A 20027-nucleotide genomic window follows, 5' to 3' on the forward strand; every position below is an offset into this window, starting at 1 on the left:
GGGGGTGCGAAAAACTGGCTGATTAAGCCTGGGGGAGGGAAACCGTTAACCAATTGGGTCAAGTATGGTTGGGGTTTTGTCATATCAATCGGTAATTATCAGTTTCTCTAGTTAACTACTCCGTACTGATGTACAACAGAGTACTTGCCAAAAAAAAAAAAAACACCGTGCACAAAATTCAACCCACTACGGAGTCCTCCGTATATTGGTCCACAATGGTTATATTGCTTGAATCTACAGACTTGAACGATGATAGAACGTCGTGGTCACCGGAATTCCAAGGATATTTACATATGATCTGGATTCTTCGCCACCCTTTTCCGCGTCGATGACATCGAGGCCGAGTCATCCTCTTTCGGAGGCCGAAGTCGGCATGCGGAACCAAAGAATCATCGAATTCTGGTTCAGTCTCTGACCTAACAATGAAGTATTTCTTGCTCCCAGAGATTAGCTTTCCTATCAAGCAATTACTGTTAAAGGTAATCGGGATTTTTCCTATTTCTTCCTATTTTTTTTTTTTTTTCCCTAACTTTATCTTTGTTTCTTTCGCTTCCACTTCCACTTTCTCTTCCCTCTTTTCTCCTTCATTTCTCATCAGATGGCATACTTGCCTCCCTTCTAGACTTCTACATTATTGAAACCCGTAACGTTCCCCCCCTTGTTGTCTGTACCATATGTATTTTGTACTGTAGTATACGAAGCGTAGTCCATTATCCACCGGCCACCTCGTATTAGAGCCAAAGGTTCCGTGCACCGCCGGGTATCCATTCTGGTTGGTGGAGGGAGCTGAGGCTGGAGGACACTGGAATACGGGACTGCTTAGGTTTGCCCGATGCGCGGTTCGCGCGAAACAAAAAGAAAATCACTCAACAGTGCTTACCAATCCATCTTAGGTTGGTTCCTGCGTGATCGACTTGGTCTTTGCCGAGGAGAGGCCGACTAAGCTACCGGACCGAGCATAATCATAAGCATGGATGACATGTATTCTCTACATGCTCTATATCTACCACCACTAGTAGAACTATACAAACAAAATAACCAGTATACTCTTTTACCCTGGCTCTCATTTTTGTCCTGCAAGTATCTCAGTATCAGTTTAGAATCGAATCGAGCACATGAGCCGATCACATCATATACTAGTTTAATTGCATCCCGCTTGAATTAGTTTAGTTTGTATAGGTGGCCTGTTTTGCTTTTTTTTTTTTTTGGCCCTCTGGTTTTCCGCGGCCTGCTGAGTAGGCTACTAACCTACTCAATTAGGTTTTCGGTAAATTCTTGAAAATATCTCGGAAATGATCCAGGGCTCTCGAGTATCACAACCTTCCCTGAACGTTTATTACGACTACCTACTTACCAGCATTCACACTTCACAATACTAATAAAATACACTAGCATCCGAAGAGAAGACCTTCGTTTCAGGAAACTTATGATTGTTCTAGCCGTGATTGATACCCTGCCCCGGCTAAAGATCTTATGACCCTATAGTAAAGAACGGCAGACCACTCCCCACGTGGTTTATCCATCTCGTTATTCTTCGTGATAGCTTCAAACATATAAGCCCTAGTCACAACCTTCGGTTAGTTACGGAGCAATCTGGCGCACATTCCAAGCTTGTACATAGCGGTGATTTTGATATGCACGATTAGCCGCCTTCCAATTGCCGTGCAGCTAGCTAGCGCATTGCTCAATGTACCTTTCACATTCGCTCAAGATATAGAATATGCTCGAAACAAGTCTACCGGGAAATCCGTTCGGCTACAGGTGTATCAAACCCTAGCTAGGGTGCGACCCGGCGATCGTCGATTCGCGACTGGTTAATATATTGACGATGGAGAATGTAACCCAAAGAGGAAGTAAATTCCAATCGTGATGCCAGGTACAATTTCACTTTTGATTCTTTCTATCGAAGCATGCACTCCTGAGGGTTTATACCCCCATGATGCTGCGTTGTGAACTTTTATGAACGTGGCTGTAGGAAAGGCCGCACAGGTGTGAATTCCTGCATATATGAGGATACATCTTGGTTGTAGATTGGGCATACTAGGAAGTATACAATACATACCTATAGATGAAGTTCTTCCAAAAGTTTAGACACTTTAAATCAGACTATTCACGCGAGGGGAATTCTTGTATTTCCAATCCTACTTTCATTCATATGAGGACAAATACGCATGGCTAGTTGCTCGATTGCGTATACTACCTTAAACACTCGTTCGTGGGCCACTGGGAATGTCATATCAATCTAAAGCAATGGTATTCCTCTGAACTCTGGAGAAACTGGCATTAGGGCTGCAAATAAGTTTCAAGAAACTGTGTAGGATGGATCATGAACCGTCTCAGGAAAGGCAACTCTGTCCAATCCAACAATACACGTCTAAGTCAAAGTTTCTCTACAATACAGAATCTCAGAAGATATACATATAGCAAAAGTCAAGTATGGTGCAGGTCTCAAACCAAATCTTCCTGTTGTATACGCCAACAGCATGTGACTAATAAATGCCAAGAAATATCACTTTTGAAAGCGTCTATCAATCCAAAGCCGTTATCGATTTTCCTGGTCTTCCCGATCATCATTGTACCCGCCTTACTGCATAGCGGAGGAGATTCTGAGAGAAAAGTGGGACTAAACGTATAGTTCCTGTCCAATATTGATTCTTCTCGTCCCATTTGGCCAGCCAATTGGAAAACCCCTTGATACAGCACACAGATGCTGATCGTTAGGTGTACCTCCAGACCATGAAGCAAATAAAAAGTCTCCTAGCCATGGTGCTGGGAGTCATTGAGCGTATCATCCAGTACATAATTGGCGTCGATGACAAAAAGCTGTACTCACTAGACCATGCCATTCTTAGCATGGAAGTTCCTCCTAGGAGCATGTGGATGAACATGGGATATTGGAAGGTATGTAAAAAAAAAATAATGAGTGTTTGAGCCCATTGTTCCTCTTCCCTGCTCAGTATCTCGATGTTCCTATGCGTATAGTCCTTGGTGGAAGTAAATTAAATCAAGATTCTAGAATACGAGCTCTTTCATTAAAGCTTGCGAAGCTCTCTTAGAACAAGTCCTCATCGCTGCAAAGCTCCTCAATGAAGATGGCACGCCCGTCCAAACACACCACCAGAATATTACACTGGTTGATGTCGGAATTGGCTGCGGCGACCAGTCTTTATACCTAACGAGGAGACTCTCTCGGGTCAGTCCTGGCCCCGTTACTACTGCCTCTTCCAATGGGCCCAAGACAGCTGTCGATAATGGTAGCGGTGCCCAGAGCGGCGAGATGAGAAAGAGAAGAAGAGGGCCGAGTACCCACGAAAGCCGACCGCTGTTCGACTCATACGTGGGCGTGACTATTGAGCAATCTCAAGCGGATTTTGCCCAAGAAAGACTCTCAAAGGACAGCACAGGAGACTCCGGGGAATCCGCAGAATGGACACCAGATGTGAAGATCTTTGCCGCCGATGCAGCGGACCCGTCATCTTGGAGAGAGGAGCTGCAGCAAGCCGCCCTGGGAAACTCTGGTCGTGCTGCAAGCAAGAGTGAAGCTACTAGCATGTATACGGGGAGCGAGAAGACACAGAGATGGCTGCTAGCCCTCGATACAATGTACCACTACAAGCCGTCTCGAGACCCGTTACTACAGTATGCATGTCGAGATATACAGGCTTCGATCATGGCATTCGACCTTCTGATCTCTGGATCTGCGTCGTTCTGGGAAAAGCTAGTTTTACGATCGATGTGTCTTATATCTGGGATGCCCTATTCGAATTTCCTTACGGAGCAGGAATACGTGAATATGCTGGTCCGGGCTGGGTACCAGCAAGATATGATTGAGATGAGGGATATCTCAGAACACGTCTTCGCAGGCATTGCGAACTACATACGGAAACAAGACGCGGAGCTTAGGCGATACGGAATGACCGTGGGCAAGTTCAAGGGAGCCGCGAAGGCTTTCAATTGGTGGGCAAGGACGGGGGTATTGAGAGGGTTTGTAGTGGTCGCTCGCACCCAAGAGTAGGGAGGACAGCCTCGCACCGCGGCTCTTCGGCAAAACAGTCGGTTATGTATCCTAGAGCGTAGCATGTGAAGACATGTGTGTAACATTAACTATGCTAGATGCAGAGATGCCAATGTTTCTTGCACTGGCAGAATTATATGATTAGACGGCTACTTATAAGTGCGCCTGTCTGTATATACATCATTTCGTCACTGTAGAACATCGTCTAAACGTTAGTCATCGGCCCGTTAGCCATGGAACTTCGACATCTAGGCTTGCGGCAACTCTCATGGCCGAAACGACGCATCCCTCGAGCAGGACCATACCGTCCCAGCACCAGGCTCCAGCAAGCCAAACGTTTCCGGTGCCGTTAGTCCAGAGCTTCTCCTTCTCTTGGTACGCACGTTCGGAATTCCCTGCGAATATCCGGTTGACTATCGTTCTGCTTTGCGGAGTTCGTAGAACGCGGGTCAGGCGCGCACGATGAATAACCTTGGTGGGGTCTATAGGGGCGATTGGAAAGCTCGTCACTAGAACGGAACACGGGTGTTCATGTATCGCTTCCGTTGCCGAGGAGTTGGAGCAGATGTGTAGAATTTGAGTCGGGTCCACAGATTGCCGTGCTTTCGCAGCGAACCTGCCCAGTGACTGGTTACACTCTGGAAGGGAAGATCGGTCACGGTGAACCACCGCCTCTCCCTGATTCACGGGGATTGAGCTCATGAGCTTCCGGAGAGGTTCGTAGATTGCGCCAACCACGTTTGGTGTGACCGCCATTACGACGTGATCGAACTGCCTGGAATGGACCTCCTTGCGTTTCGAGTCGGTCCATGTGACCTGGACTTTCGAATCAACATTTTCGACCCGGGTAACAATTGCGCCGAGCCTTACAGACTGGGCGTTGGAGATCTTAGTCTGGACGTTTTGAACGCCTCCGACAACGGTATAGTGGGGCTGGCGATAGGTGCTCCTCGCATAGTCGACAGCGTCGATCGCGGGAAAATCAAGAAGCTCGCTATGTGAGCAAGTTGTCACACTGGACAGCAACGGCAAAAAATAGGTGTTGACGAAGTGCCGCGGTAATCGAACCCGCGTGAGGTATTGTCGTAATGATTCACCTTCATCGGAGGAGGTGGCTGGCCTGGGTTCAACCAGGAAGCAACAAGCCGTAAACCAGAAATAGCAGACTGCCAGATACAAGATCCGCAGTATCCATTCCACGTAACCGCAACCTTCCGGTCGAATTGGCGGCACTTGGTGATTGCTAGATGAGTGGATAAAGTGCGGAGGCAGCTTCTTTCCATCCGTTGTGGAAATGGTAGACAACGGGTATATGAATTTCGGCGATGTGTATTTGACACCGAGATGATCATACATCAGTTTGAGGTTGTTATGAAAGCCATCATCAAATGCGCGCATGGGCACATCCACCCGATACGTCTGATGATCTTGGGAAGTTATAGTGTACGAGGCAGAGTCCAAGGACAACTGATCTTGCTGTAGGGGTTGTTTAGTCCATGTTGACTTGGGGCAGATCAGGTATTTAAAAGTACCATTTCAAACACCTCCACTTCATATCTGCGTTTGCGGTCTTGCTGGATCAGGTACGCCGTCACCAGCCCTGCCATTCCAGAGCCGATGATGGCGACGGTCTTTTGGGGCTCGGGAGCCGTCATTACGGACGATCTGGAGTTGAAAATCTCTGCCACTGCCTCGGCTATTGGGAAGATACCATACCTCCAGCACCCGGGGTGAAAGTCGCTCGATTGGTATTCGATGTTTATGTCAAGAGAGTCTCTCCCTCACGCCGCTTTTGAATTTCCAGAAATCGAACCAGGAGGGTCTGGGCATAAATCAGGTGATGCACGATTGTGCCTAGGGACCGAATCAAACTCTATTGCATTTGAAATCGAAATATGGATTTTCTCATCAGCGCCGAGCCTATCACCTCCGCCAGAGCTGAAAGGGGGACTGTGCTCTTAGGATGGAACCCAAGCATTAGGGTGATGCACCGACCCACTCTCAACCAAATTTGAAACCCCTTCCCTTGCATTGGTGCCCTGAAGCCTGCAGGCTAAGGAGTATGTGCATGAAATCTTCAGGATGGGTGAAGTGAACTCGATTACTTACGATCGACTCCGTAGTTAATAACTGATTGGAGTTTAGGTGGTTTAGTTTTCAGGGTCTTATGCTTACTGATCCCAGATGGGGGCGAAAGGACATCGAGTGGAGTGGCACTCACGTGATGCTCAACAAGTCCTTCTATACTCTGTAGTATTATCATCCCTAATGATGGCCTTGTGATGGAGAACATCTGTTTCTATTCTCTGTTTCTATTTTCAGCCCCGTCTGATTACTGGACTAGCATGTTATTAACTGTGAAAATTGAGAATAAAATGAAAAATGACAGTGAAACTCATTCGCAGGGGATATCAAGCCCACCAAGTCCGTCCAAATACCTTATCACCACCCGAAGAACTGGCATGAACCCAAGATGAAAAAGAAAAACAGACAGAAACAATCAAACTCCGACCCAACTCCTTCGTAAACGTTCTCTACCTTACCTTCTTTGCATTAATCGTCATGTGAACGAAAATTATACATGAGAAATTCAGTTTCCTGAGTGCGTAACATCATCTCAAGGTTGCCCCAATCTCAAGCGGGGACAACCATCGGTCATGAACCTAGCCCTTCTTCGCCTCGCCCGGCACTTCAGACTTGGTCTCAAGCTCTTCGTCCTCCTTTCGGTCTCTCGGCTTCTCCTCGTCACTTTCATCGCCCGTGATTTCTCCCCATCCCGAGCCTCGGCGGCTGATACGCCCGGTTGATATCGCATTGGCCATGGTCCCAGTAACCCCGGAGATACTTGCCGCGTTACTGTCATGCCGGCTATGGGACTGGCCCGCACTCACAAAACTTGCACCATCCCCTACGCCCGGGCTTGGTTTGTTCGTATACAGGCTGCCGCGTTCACCACCTCCGCTTATAGGTGCTGCGCCAGAGGCTGAATAAATGCTGATCCGCTCCGCACTAGCTAGGCCAACTATACTCGGTCGGTTGAGGACTCCGGGGGCGTTGAATGTGGATGTATTCGACGGTTCACCCACATTTCCGCTCAGTACGCTCAATGGCAGACTTTCCCGGCTACCGCCGAAAACACTCGACGGGGCGAGGGCACGTATTGAGGCATTGGTATCCAGTGAGTTCCGTCGACGTCTCTTAGAGGAAGATGCCAGCGTGAGAATAGAAGCGTTATCAGTCAAAAGGTTGTTTGCAGTCGCAGTACTGTACGTAACGGAGTGGCCGTGAGGGGCAAGGTGGGGCGGTACTGCAGTAGCCGGAGAAGGAGGAAATTGATGTGAAAACTGTACTTGCTGTGGTGTAGTGCTGTTTATTGAGCCTGTATGATGTATACCGTGTTGTGTATTCTGCGTATTATAAAGATGACCGGAAGGGGCCGCCGACTGCACGGTGGTTAAAGTGGTGGTTAGCGACCGTACTGACGGTGCTGGGGAGGAGAAGGTACTTCCTTCACCTCCTCCATGTGAACTGATCCCGCCGCCCACCGTTGCCATTGTCCCGGCCTTAGAATAAGCAGCATCCGAGATCGCTGTGTCACCGTTTGTAGAGATAGTTGGCGCGGTAGACTTTGCACTGGTCGCCAGCACTTGATTGTCGCACCCGGAGTACGCCAGAGACGGCTCGCTCTGCGAACACGACCTTTGTTCATTACTATCACTGAAGTCGGATGGATTATTGTCACTGTTATATTCATGGATGTTGACTGTGCCGGAGAGCGGGTAGGGATTGTTCTTCAGACTCCGTTTGTGTTTGGGTACAGCATGGCGTTTGTGAGACCAACGAGTACTGCCTGAATCGGTGGAGCTCTTGAGACTGGCGAGGCGCTTCATCCAACTAGAAAATGGGCGACGGCGCCCATTGCGGTCTGAGTCAAACATTAGACATTAAGCCCAGAGACACCGTTGACATTGCGCTTGGGGGAACGCACCATGCGCCCTGGCGGGGCCCTCAGTAGTGGCCATTCTGGCCTTGCACAGGTATAGATCCGATAAAGCCAAAACTGTTCAAATGGTATCGGGAGACAGCTAGGTCAGTAAAGTGTCTGAGCCGTTAGAGACGGTACTGGTCAATGCGACAAGGCAGACGATCAGATAAGAGCGGCAGGAGACCGGGGAAAACGAAAATGGACGAAGGCACAGTATAAAGGCTTGAAATGTGAGACACAGAATAATAACGTAACGACACACAAGCAAAATCTGACCAGGAGTAGGAGTCGTTATCGTTCTAGAGAGAGAAGTTGGACAACCAGAAAGATGTTGGGCTGTTGCCTTTGCCTCAGGAGTCCAGCAGGAGATGCTGGGCTGGCCACACGTGATCCCCGCCTCATCGGCGGGCCCAAAAATCAAACAAAGCCTTTGATTTTCCTTTCCAACCACGGATTGTATGTACCAGCCTTCTCACTAGACTAGTAGCAGTGGACGATCGTAGTGGCTGTTGTCAATTGCTGCTATTCATGGCCGACTTTGAAGCTTAAGAGGCTTGGCTACTGCAAGGATGGCGCGTATCTTACTTACACCATCCCTTTCGTCACCAAGTAAACTGCATATACTCCGACTAATATCCAGACAACGCGAAGTTCCAATCATCCTTAGTTCCCGATTTGCTGGACTATCGTTTTGCAGAAGCAAAGTTCATTAAGGTGGTCGATTTATTGCATATCTACCTCCCACTACTAGTGGATAATGAGTACCTAATATTTGAAAAAATAAATAAATAAAATAAAATAAAATAAAAGATTAAAAGATTAACAAAATAAAAAAAATATAAAATAGAACCAAAGCAGAAAAAGGATTGGAACTAACGAAGGATATTTTGGATAGACCGAGTGATTAGTAGTGTAGATATACGCTTTACCATTGGACGATGGTCACCACGGGAAGCCGGCAGCGCTAAAAAGTTACGATCTTTTAGCCTGAGCGTGGGGAACACCTTCATTCTGATACAGTAGCAACTCCCGTCTTTCATTCTTTCCTCTTCCTAGTCTACCTTTTTTGATGTCTATATGCCATGGAGGTAACTTGAACCCCCGAATGACAATATGTGGCGGACATCACTTTCTGTAAGCCATGTACATTTGATTTTGACCATCTGCGATGTCTGGGAACAGTCGCAGGATTGAGCCCCTGCCGCCCGAAGTGGTAGCGAAGCTCAAATCTTCCACGTCCATCACGCACCTAAATGGGGTGATCATCGAACTAGTGAAGAACGCGCTGGATGCAGATGCCCGCACAGTATCTGTGACGGTAGACTTTCAACGTGGGGGTTGTAAGGTGGATGACGATGGTGATGGAATTCTACCAACGGAGTTCGAACCTAGTGGAGGCTTAGGGAAGGCACATCGTAAGTTGAATGTGCATCGGGTAGATATTTTTCGCTCACCTACTGGCAGATACATCTAAATATCACACTGTCACTGATGTATATGGCCAGAAGGGGCTGTTTCTAGCTTCGTTGTCGTCACTTTCGCTGCTGACCATCACTTCTCACCATGTTCGCCATCCTAGCACAAATACTATCATGTTCCACCATTCAACTCCGGTTGCACGGCTGATACCAGCTCCAGCTCAACAGGAGCTCAGGCTTAGCAGCCATGGAACTAGCGTTACGGTTAATGATTTGTTTGGAAACATGCCCGTGAGAGTGAAAAATCGTGCCTTGGCCTTACAAAGGCACGACGAATTGGATCGGCAATGGGACGAACTACGACAACAGTTGGTCTCGTTAATGCTTGCGAACGGTAACTTGACAAAGTTAGTTATCATTGAAGCTTCAAGAGATAAGAGGATCATCATCCGAACTCAGAATCGCCGAACCGATGGTGAACTGGACCTCCAGCGTATAGTATCAATCCTTGCGCAGGCAGGGCTGATTGAACGTCAGAACGCTCACAGCTGGGATACTGTCTCGGCTAACGTGCCTGGTTTCTCTGTTCATGCTGCTATATCCGTTGTGCCAAACCCTACCAAGAAAATACAATTTATCTCCTTGGGAATGGATCCAGTCTTTCCCCAAAGCAGTGTCAATATATTCTACGCCGAAGTTAACCGCTTGTTTTCTCTGTCTGATTTCGGTACTGCGGGCACCCTATCTACATCCGCTCGCGGGAGAAGCCAAAATCAGCATCCTGACCTTTACAGTGGTTCAAGTACGAAGTCTACAACCAAGGCTATCAACAAGTGGCCTATGTTCTATATACGCATAGACACTAATGAGTCATATAAGATCAACAGTGAGGGCCATGGATTGCCTGAGTCCGACAAATCTGTCCAACGCATTATGGATGTACTTGCGGCAATGATACAAGAATTCTTGAAGCAGCATAACTTACGCCCGCGCGGTGGGAGAAGGAAACAGAAGATGGCACAAAAACAGATGGTCGGAGCACCCATAAGCCGTTCTGATCGTGCACCAAACCATCCAGGTCAAGCGTTCAACAGCGAGGAAGCTCTGTGCGGTCAATTGAAATTTCCGAACTTCCAAAGGTTGGCACCAAACGTCAGTCAAAGTTTTGGAGAGTGGTCAAGAATCAAAAGTGCCCATGAGTCTTTCAACGCCCGCTCTACGAGGCCAAAAGCCAAATCAACCTCTCCAGAGAAGTCCCGTAGCATTGAGCGGGATTCAGCTCAGGAAAACCTGCTAGCTCGGCCAGAAAGAAACAAGCATAGGATGTTTGAGGGGTCAGATGCATTAGCCACATACACTGGCTTTACTACGCCTGAAACTGAGAACGGATCAGGAAGTGATATCGTGGTTCATTGGACCGATCCCTATACTGGAAGGAGTCATCTAGTCAACTCTCAGACTGGCCAGTCAGTGGGTACCAGATCACCTATGGATGCCGTTCAAAGATCTAGATCAACAGGAGCACTCCAGACAATGCGAGAGTGTGATCGTATAACAAAGCCGAGGTCAGCAATTCTGAGCAAGACACGAAACTTATGGGTAGAGAAAATGATGGACACTTGGGAAAACCCTGTCTTTAGCCGATCCGAGAAATCTCTCGATGTGATCGGAACGGGATATGGCACCAAAGCACGTATGGCACATGCCAGAGTTAACGATGTTTCAGCGGACGTTTGCGGGTTTGAAAATTGGGGATTGCCAAATGTCCGGGGCAAACTGCGAAGACAGGACTTGGAGACGGCGGAGATAATCGCGCAGGTTGATCGCAAGTTCGTTCTGGCTAAGATAAGAACTACGGCAGCAAGTGAATATAGCAATGATCCAGGTTCCACCCTGGTTCTTATCGATCAGCATGCTGCTGATGAGCGATGCCGGGTGGAGAGGTTATTCAAGGAGTATTTCACACCATCATTAGAAAGTTCTGGGAAAGTACAGACGGTCACATTGGAACCTATCATTTTTGAGATACCCGTTACCGAGGCAGATACTTTTGGAAGATATAAACAGTTCTTTGAGTTTTGGGGTGTTGAATACACTGTTGAACAAGGGCCTGCAGACAAATCTGCATGCATTTATGTGCATACACTCCCAGTGCTTATCGCCGAGCGTTGCAGGCTCGAGCCAGAATTGGTTACAAATCTGATTAGAGGGCACATTTGGAAACGCGAGGAAAACGGCATGGGACCTGAGGCCCGGGTATCAGTTTTGGGGCAGGATCGTTGGGCGGAACAACTTGATGTTTGCCCCCAAGGAATCGTCGAGCTATTGAACTCGCGGGCCTGTCGGACAGCCATTATGTTCAATGATGACCTGACGACTGAGGAGTGTCAAAGCCTTGTTCAAAACCTCGCGCGATGCGTCTTTCCGTTCCAATGTGCGCATGGACGGCCATCGATGATTCCCTTACTTGACATGACGGATACGTTGGCAACGGTTGATCCAGGAGCTGAGTATATGAGCGAAGAAGAAGAGCAAGCTGAGTTTGCCGAGGTGTTCAAAGCCTGGAGGGACAAGATCACATTGCACTAAAACCTGATCCATCTTGTTTGGCTATCAATATCTAGCGTACGATGAACATTTCGACTAGGTTGTGCAGGCGAGACAAACCAGCCATGATGCAAACCCGAATACTCCATACATGATAGGCCTTGCGCTCCCAGGACTTGGTCAATAAGCCAACTATTCGACATTGCGAGATCTCGCCTCGAAGTAGGGAGCAATCGACACAACTGAACCACGTCATTGTCTGGCTTCATTCTACTGACTAGCACATGTCTTACAGGCCTTAGGGTCTACGGTACAAAGATCAAGGATGGAAAGAAAGTCATCAAGAATGACAATATTAGGATTATTGTCGCAAAATTGTATATACATGGTACATGTAATCCACCCAAATGAACCCGTTCAAGTCCGGTCCTGCTCCTATCCCATCCATATCCAATGCAGCCGGTTCAATCGATCGAAAAGTAAATACCTAATAACACAGTTCCTCGCGACAAGTCAAGATCACCCAATGTACCCAAATCCAAAAACTCAGGGTGAAGAAAGGAAAAGAACAGGGAGTATCTCTCCCACTGTTTATATATCCCAACAGCCAGCCGTGAGGCTTGTATGATATATCTGTATATGTGAAAACCCAGTGTTTTGTTTCCCCTTTTTGTTATCCCGCCGTCTCCCGGGTATAATTCCAATTCACCCTTTCAGAATCCGCTTGACTCCATCCTGCGTATCCTGACCCATCGCTTTTATAATGAAACACGAATAGAAAAACACGAGTGCCGCCCCGAAAGGAAATGGATATCCACAAAACAAGACAAAGAGCAACATAATAATAATAATAATAATAACGATAGAATGTTATAACGCCGTAAGACATGATCGAAGAATGTAACTGTCGTAAATCATAATGGTGGCCACATATCAGCAATGCAAACGTTTCAACCATTAGTCGCTACCGACTTGGCCTTTGACGGGTGTGTCCAAGACAGGAAATCGAATTTATCCTTGGCATTCTCCAGGATAGACGATGCGCTCGACTCGGGTTGAGGAGGAATTGAGCGTGGAGTTGGGGGTGGGTCACGCGGCTCCAGCACCAACGACCGGCGATAAAACGTCTGCATACTCTTCTCGCCGCTCGACCGCACCCGGATCAATTCGTTCTGCATCCAAGCTTGCAATTCCGGCACTTCAGTCAATCGGTACGGGATTTGAAACCTCTGTAGTTCACTGATAATCTTGGCTGTCTTCATGTGTTTGTCAAAGTTGATCACTGCCATCTCACCGTCCTCGGTAGGCAGGCTGCGCAACGGCTGGTTACCGTGGTCCACGAATGTCAGGTCCGTCAAGTATGTACCAACAAAAGGTAAACAAGGAGGGATACGGTTCTGGAGTCGTTGTCTCAAAACCGCATAATTGCGCGATACATCAACAATACCCCGCAGAGACTCAAGCGTTGTCTTGGTCTTTTGGGATACAATTTCCCAAGTCCGCTTGAGACGAGATATCATTGACGAGTTCAAGGAGCAGATGATGGCCATCAGCGTGTCGTAGTTGTCGAGCTCCAGACACTTGTTGGCAATCTTCACCCAGTGTTTAATGGTAGCCGCTCGTTTTTTGGGCTCCTCCAACTGGAGGATGGAATCCGCCACCAGGTGCGCGAGATCCGTCGACAACGTAGACATTGCACGGACATTGACAGCTAATGATGCAGATTTCTTCATCCACTCTGTTGCCAAAAGCTCCTCGGGAAGAATAGAGCAAAAGATGCGGGATTCCTTGATAGTAAATTGCCGTGCGAGCTCCATCGGATCAAAGTCTAGAATGCTGAGGCTACCCTCAGCGTTCTTCCATTGTCTGAGGAGATTATTCTCCTTCTTCCCAAGGATGGGCGGTGGCAACGGAGCATCCGGATGTACGTATTGCGCAGTCGCAGTGTTGGTCTTTCCCATGGAAGACACCAGCCGGGGCACCACTGGACCATGGACTGCCGAGACTTTTTCCGCGAGCTCTGCCAGGCGCTTTCCTGCAGAAGGAAGGTTCTGCATTAAGGTGGTATTGGCGAAGTGCATTATAAAGTCCAGTGCCACGTTGTCACAATCATGGCGCCAGTGGGACTCGAGCCATCCCTTGAACACATTGTAGACACGAAGGCGAACGGGACCTGCAGCGTGAGGCGTATCGCCGATATAGATGAACCGGTCGACGAGGGTATCGGCAAATTCCATTGGAGTTGCAAAGAGACGGAAAGTGAGGTAGAAGGCGGAGACGAACATGGCATCTGGGGTCGACCCATGGGCTGTGAGCTTCTCCACCAGGGCGCGAAGACTGCCACCCATAACTTGACCATCTTTGAAAATCAATTCATGAGCGAAGGTCTTCTCCAAGATATTGGCCTCCGTCTCCTCGTTCTCCTCGGCCAGGGTCGAGTGGCTGAGACTGCCATGGAGCGAGGGGGCTTGGTAGCTGTTGCAAATGTCCGGAGAGGTGGCTCGGGTGGATGTCTGGGATACCCCGCTCATTTCGGAGTCACGGAGATGGCTGTTGTACGTGAAGCTACTCCCGGTGCTAGTGATGCCGCGGCCGAAGGACTCGCTGACTTCAGACCGCGGGTGACTGTCGCGACACTGGATGCTATCTGCCACATGAGCGTCCTGCATCAATGAGACAGACGTTTTGTCCGGACTAGTGGACAGCATAGCTGTAGGATGATCGGTAATATCAGTGGTTGGAGTAGCTAATGCACGTGAATTAAAGGAAGACGGGGTGGCGGCGTCAGTAAGGCCCGGGGTAGAGGTGGAATCGCGTGGGTTCTTCTTCACGGGAATTTCAAGCGGGGGAGGAGGGAGGCGCAAGGAAACATCTTTCTGGTCCCCTGCCAGGCTCCCGGTTCGCTGTGGAATAGGTGTGCTCTGGAGGTCATTAACAGCGCTGGAGTCCTGCGACATCGTTTCAAGTTCAAAATCGCCACTCTGCTCCAGCATCCAGCGAGCCTTCGCCAAGCAGTTTCCTGCCCCTCTGACACAGTCGGTTGCAGCGTCAACGAGGCGCTTGCCTTCATCTGGCATGAAGATAAGCTCGTCATCTGCGGAATGAGCGGGTCGGAAGGCATCCCGGGCGGCATAGACAAGCTCTGAAAGTCGATCATACATGGTGTCGCGAGCTTGCTCCAGAAGCCCGCATCCCTGTGGGTCGTGCTCACATACTGCCTCGACGACGGTCAGCAAACCTCGGCATGAGCGCACCGCCTGTTCCGTGGTAACTACTAGCTCTGTCGAGGAACGTGACTGCAGATGAAGGCCAATGAACGAGCCCAGGACTCCTAGAAATGCATCGTATGTGGTATTCAACCTTTCTGAAGCCAGGTTCGGGTTTCGGGCGGCCGCAGCAGGCGCTGAGCACGACACTCGGTGGGAGATCCGCTTGGTTAACACGGACACAGGACGGTGGGACTGCGACTCCATCGTATCCGTTCGGTTAGATGCACGACTCATATCCAATCGGCTGCGGTTCAACAGCCGGGATTCACCCCGTTCCGTATCAGCCTCCGATGCGAATGTCTCAGACATGGGAGTTGGGGGGATGTCAAAATGTGTTGCCTGGCCAAGCTCCGCGATGGTCCGGCTCAGGCCCACTTCCTCGGTCCAAATATCGAGGAAACGAACGCCGCGAGTCACGATTCGGAATGCCTTCAGAAGCATTTCGTCCATCATGTACACCTCGTCTTCGGTGCCATTGGTGCTACTAGGCATTTCCTGGCATTTCTTCGTTGTCCGGACTAGGGAGGAGAGATCTGCAAGCAAAGCCTTGCGGTTCCTACGCAGACCATCATGGCTTCTTACCAGAACGGAGTCACGAGTGAGACACTCGGATTTTTCCTTTGGATCTGTCAGCTATCCCAGTATCGTTCTCCCAGTGTCCGTACTTACTAGTAGAAAGCGCACTCCAGCAATCAGGCCCTTTACGGTGTCCTGATTGCAGAATTCGCGTAGAGGGAAGCCGCATCCGCCTTGGATGATGTCCCAGAAGTCCGTCAACGCTTTCAGGAGCGGACGCATTGGTAACTGATCGTAAGCCTCGCAATAGTTAGTGGGTAGCCAGCCCCGGGCACCGGTATCTAATAATGTGCCATCTGCCCATCCATTTGTATGAACTGAGTGCACTAGGATGACGTCCCCCTGATCTAATGGTAGGGTGATGGTAGCGGGTGATACATCCCCGGATGGATGAAAAGGGTAGAAGGCGCGTAAGTAGTTAGGGAAGACGGCTCGCGGAGTTTCCGTCTGTTCCATACTGTCGTCTCTGTTCGTGTTGGATGGCGTTAAAGGAGGAGTCATCTGCTGATGCTGAGTAGAATGGAAGCGATTGGAGTAGAAATTGGGGTTTCCCTTTTCGATCTTCAGTGGCGCAATGTGTGGCTTCATTGGTTCCATGTCTTTCTAGTTCGAATTCGGGTTCTGGATATGGGTTCCTTCCAGTTGGTCTAGCCGGACGCAGGGTCACTGACCGCAGATTATGAAAGACAAGATCCCATGAACATCCTCAGCGACGCGATACAGAATTAGAGCAATCGAGTGTAGTTGCTATAAAGGGGAAGAAAGCCAATCAATGGTGGCGACCAAGGGAGATTGTACAGCGGTGGTGATGTAGTAGGGTAATCAAGGACTGAAAATAGGAGTCTATCATCCAAATCTGTCGATGACAATACTCATGGTCAACATCTAGGGCACCCAGTTCGTAGGAGGGCTGGGAGTATTGTTTAGGTGGGTGTTTTTGGAAGGGTTTGGCACATCACCACGGGAATGCCGTACTTGGGGAGGGGAGGAATGGCGGGAATGCTGGGGAAGGGTGACCGGGTAACCAGGACGTACCTCTCAACGCGTATGCAGAAAACGGATGACAGAGTGTCGACACTCCGTCTGTAGTGGTTGATAGTTTGTGTTCCTTGATACCAGAACACGTTCCTAATCTAGGACCAAAACGAGGGCGCGAAGAAGGATGGTTGACGAGCACGAGCACGGGGAATTTAGAAGAAGGCTAGGAGAAAAAAAGGAAACAATAAGAGCGCCGTAATTCGAAGCAGGGCAGGAACTAGATTGCGCTGATCCAGACGGAGGGAGTCCTGCCTCCTCGAGGAAACTGGGTTGGGGTTGCAGCAAGGACGACGGTGCGGATCCCGAAATTGGAGCCTAGAAAATCGAGAGGAGTGCGATCGACGAAATTACAGGCAGATAATGACGAAAGGAGGAGGGAATTGATCCTCTCCGAGCGTACAGCGAACGCGGGGGTGCAAAGTTCAGCTGGTTGTTCGTGGCGAAGGGTACGCAAGGGCGACGGGGGGAGGCGGAGGTTCCCAACACGACCCAAGAAGGGAGGAATGAACGTTATCGTCTCGTGGTAGGAGTCGCGAGATTAATCAATTGAATTGCCACCAGCAGCAAGTAACGATCGAAAGCCAGCGGTGATCCACCGGATGGAAAGAGAGAGCGAGCAGAGGGATGGAAGGAGAAGGAAAGGAAAGAATCAAAGGAGGGAGTATATTCGGAAGACAGAAAGGAAGTATAAAGTCGGGGATGGAGCTACGATAAAGAACGATGGCGGAGGGGAGCGGGACAAGGACCCAGAAGCACATTAAAACAAAAACAAAAAAAAAAAAGTACAGTACGTACTGTACTAGTTTTGTTCTCCAGGTTCATCTAGGACCATCAGTCAACTCCTAGTTTGGGTCGTTGGGTGGGTGATTATCCACCGGTTCCCCTGGTGGAGTATATGGAAGAGGGCAGATTGCCAGACGCAGTTTAGGCATGAAAACTAAACTTCCCACACTAACAAAGTCAGTTCTGCCCATCCCTGACTGGTCGGGGAGCAGGTGATCCGTGTGTTGACTGATAACTTGGTTCGAACAATAATTCATGTATTATTTAAAATATTGACAGATGTATCATCCGAAATCATAATAAGGCCCAGGGTAATTAATATTAATATGATTGATTATTCTGAAAAAATATCCAAGTGCCACGGATCAGAATGTCTCGAATCATTTCCAATCTAATAAAATAGAGCAAAAAGATGAGAATGTACAATCGTCAGATCACGGGGAAAATCAATCAATGGAATGATCCTTTTTCCGAGGGGACCCAAAATCCCAGTCCAACGCAACTAAGCCCGTTAGTCGGCGCCCAAACCGTCTAGGATCTTCGTTTCTATCACACAGGCGTTTCTAAGCAATGACTGAAGTCCAGACGACGCAGGTGGGATCTGTTCTTTTCTTTTTCTCCTTCTCTTTTTGCTTTTTTTTTTTGCCTTCCTTTAATTGAGAAATTAATTAATTCATTCATCATTTATTTATTAATGATCTAAAATCCTTCCCTTCAGCACCAGACGTCGTTAGTGCTCCGCGATTAATCTATGCCAGATTAAAAACGGCCCAAGACTTCCCACTAGGCTGGGTGACAGCCCCTTATTGCCGGGACCTTGATAACTAGATATGCCCATGAGTCAATAGAACCATTTCACACTACTCTCGACACACGGAAGAAAATGGATATCCGATTTCACCATCATAATAGACACTTAAAATAATGCTCGAGGAATCGAAAATCAAACCACAAAAAAATAAGACATGAATGTCCCTGCGCGGTTCTTTCAACATGGACAGTGTGCAAAGACTTGCATCGACAAAACAAGGATTCGAGTCCATTCCTTTTTTTTTTTTTTTGGGTCCCTCGACAATGGACCACTGGCCAGCCAAGACACTAAAAAAGACTGGTGGCAAAGCAGCTGTTCCTATTCCCCTCACATTGATTGCAACAAAATACTCCGTAAAAAAATAAAATAAAAATAAAAATCTTTAGTGCTAGGCATACATATAACAAGAGTAGCTTAAGAAGCTAAATATTACGGCTAAAACAAAAAAAAAGAAACAGGGAAAAACCACAACAAAAAGGCAAAAAGTTGGGAAGGATCGACACCGCAGTAGCCTGTCCCATGGTTGACAGAACCTTCGTCGCTGAGGATTAATTTATGCAAGACTGAAACTCCCCCCAGGTCCTTACTGACTCATCCAGGGCTGCTCTTGTTATACTTAAGAATCGGATGGCGATGAGAACATGGCCACGCCGCCACAGCAACGGCAATGTGTCTCTGACAAATTTGCCCTTCTCGAACGTCTTCTTCTAATTGAATCTAGTCTGGGTGGAGCATCCCCCAAAAGGACAGGACTTTGTCACTAGTAGCCGAAGCCGCCGAACAGATATTAACCAACGGTCAAAAATAGAAGCCTCGCCTCCGACAAAAGTCCCAAAGTGACAATTCGACCTGTCGACTGTCACGGGAGAGCGGGCAGCAGAGGATGGGACGCATCACGGCCCAGCTGTGGTCCACCAGGCGACCGTCTCCAAAACTAAGAAGCTCGAGCGCCGGCAGACTAAGACCGAAGAAGTAGGTAGCTGTTGGAAACCTGAGGCCGCGGCGATTCCAGACCCAAGTCTTTTTTTTTTTTTTTTTTTCTTATTCTCAGGATCTCTTTTTCGTGATTCGAGCTAGAAAACAGTGTAAACAAATGATCGGTGGAAGCTCTTGGGGGATTAATTCCGGATTAAAGTCATCTGCAATAGCCCCATCCCACCTTGCTTGGATGTAGATTGTTATCAGGATCGTCGATTCAGTCTACTACGTACAGACAGTCCGGAGCGCAGTGATCCTCTTTATCAAACCCACTTGGAAAGCATGTACCCTCTATTGATCCAGGCACTCACCTCTCCATACATGTTGTGATATAATCGACATACATGCATGCAGCAAGACCATCTGTGCGCCCACGCTTGGCCCAAAGTTCCAGGAAGCTTAAGCAGTCCACAAACTATGACAGCACCATTCCTTTCCAATTGGACTGCACAATCCAATGTGCCTCAAGAAAACCTTAGAAGACCACTCGAGACGCTCGGCAGATAGTGCATGGGGATTCTTGCCGATGTATGATTGTCCAAACCAACTGGGCAACTGAAAAATGAGACATGTACCTCACAACCTAATCCTCCCGACGTTTCTATTT

The 20027-nt window shown here is 48.4% G+C and overlaps 5 protein-coding genes across 5 annotated transcripts; 2 read left to right on the forward strand and 3 right to left on the reverse strand.

Annotated features, from left to right (window-relative positions):
- Positions 1–2736: 2736 nt before the first annotated feature.
- BDV37DRAFT_290391 (uncharacterized protein) lies at positions 2737–4123 on the forward strand (the record flags this gene model as incomplete). Its single annotated transcript, XM_032088706.1, has 2 exons — positions 2737–2901; positions 3017–4123. 2 exons carry the CDS (start codon positions 2737–2739, stop codon positions 4013–4015), a joined length of 1164 nt encoding a protein of 387 aa, XP_031936526.1. The 3' UTR covers positions 4016–4123.
- Positions 3801–6195, reverse strand: BDV37DRAFT_261186 (uncharacterized protein). Its single transcript, XM_032083291.1, has 2 exons — positions 5548–6195; positions 3801–5491 (listed from the first exon to the last, which is right to left on the reverse strand). Exons 1-2 carry the CDS (start codon positions 5668–5670, stop codon positions 4232–4234), a joined length of 1383 nt encoding a protein of 460 aa, XP_031936527.1. The 5' UTR covers positions 5671–6195; the 3' UTR covers positions 3801–4231.
- Positions 6196–6282: 87 nt separating this feature from the next.
- Positions 6283–8312, reverse strand: BDV37DRAFT_261188 (uncharacterized protein). The gene is made up of 2 exons (XM_032083292.1): positions 8004–8312; positions 6283–7940 (listed from the first exon to the last, which is right to left on the reverse strand). Exons 1-2 carry the CDS (start codon positions 8035–8037, stop codon positions 6679–6681), a joined length of 1296 nt encoding a protein of 431 aa, XP_031936528.1. The 5' UTR covers positions 8038–8312; the 3' UTR covers positions 6283–6678.
- Positions 8313–9073: 761 nt separating this feature from the next.
- BDV37DRAFT_7893 (putative DNA mismatch repair protein (Mlh3)) lies at positions 9074–12149 on the forward strand. The gene is made up of 2 exons (XM_032091221.1): positions 9074–9415; positions 9465–12149. Exons 1-2 carry the CDS (start codon positions 9169–9171, stop codon positions 12005–12007), a joined length of 2790 nt encoding a protein of 929 aa, XP_031936529.1. The 5' UTR covers positions 9074–9168; the 3' UTR covers positions 12008–12149.
- A 605-nt stretch (positions 12150–12754) lies between these two features.
- BDV37DRAFT_7889 (guanine nucleotide exchange factor) lies at positions 12755–17042 on the reverse strand. The gene is made up of 3 exons (XM_032091220.1): positions 16846–17042; positions 15904–16557; positions 12755–15852 (listed from the first exon to the last, which is right to left on the reverse strand). Exons 2-3 carry the CDS (start codon positions 16405–16407, stop codon positions 12916–12918), a joined length of 3441 nt encoding a protein of 1146 aa, XP_031936530.1. The 5' UTR covers positions 16408–16557; positions 16846–17042; the 3' UTR covers positions 12755–12915.
- Positions 17043–20027: the final 2985 nt, after the last annotated feature.

The sequence above is a fragment of the Aspergillus pseudonomiae genome, assembly GCF_009193645.1.
Source record: "Aspergillus pseudonomiae strain CBS 119388 unplaced genomic scaffold BDV37scaffold_101, whole genome shotgun sequence".
Lineage (NCBI taxonomy): Eukaryota > Fungi > Ascomycota > Eurotiomycetes > Eurotiales > Aspergillaceae > Aspergillus > Aspergillus pseudonomiae.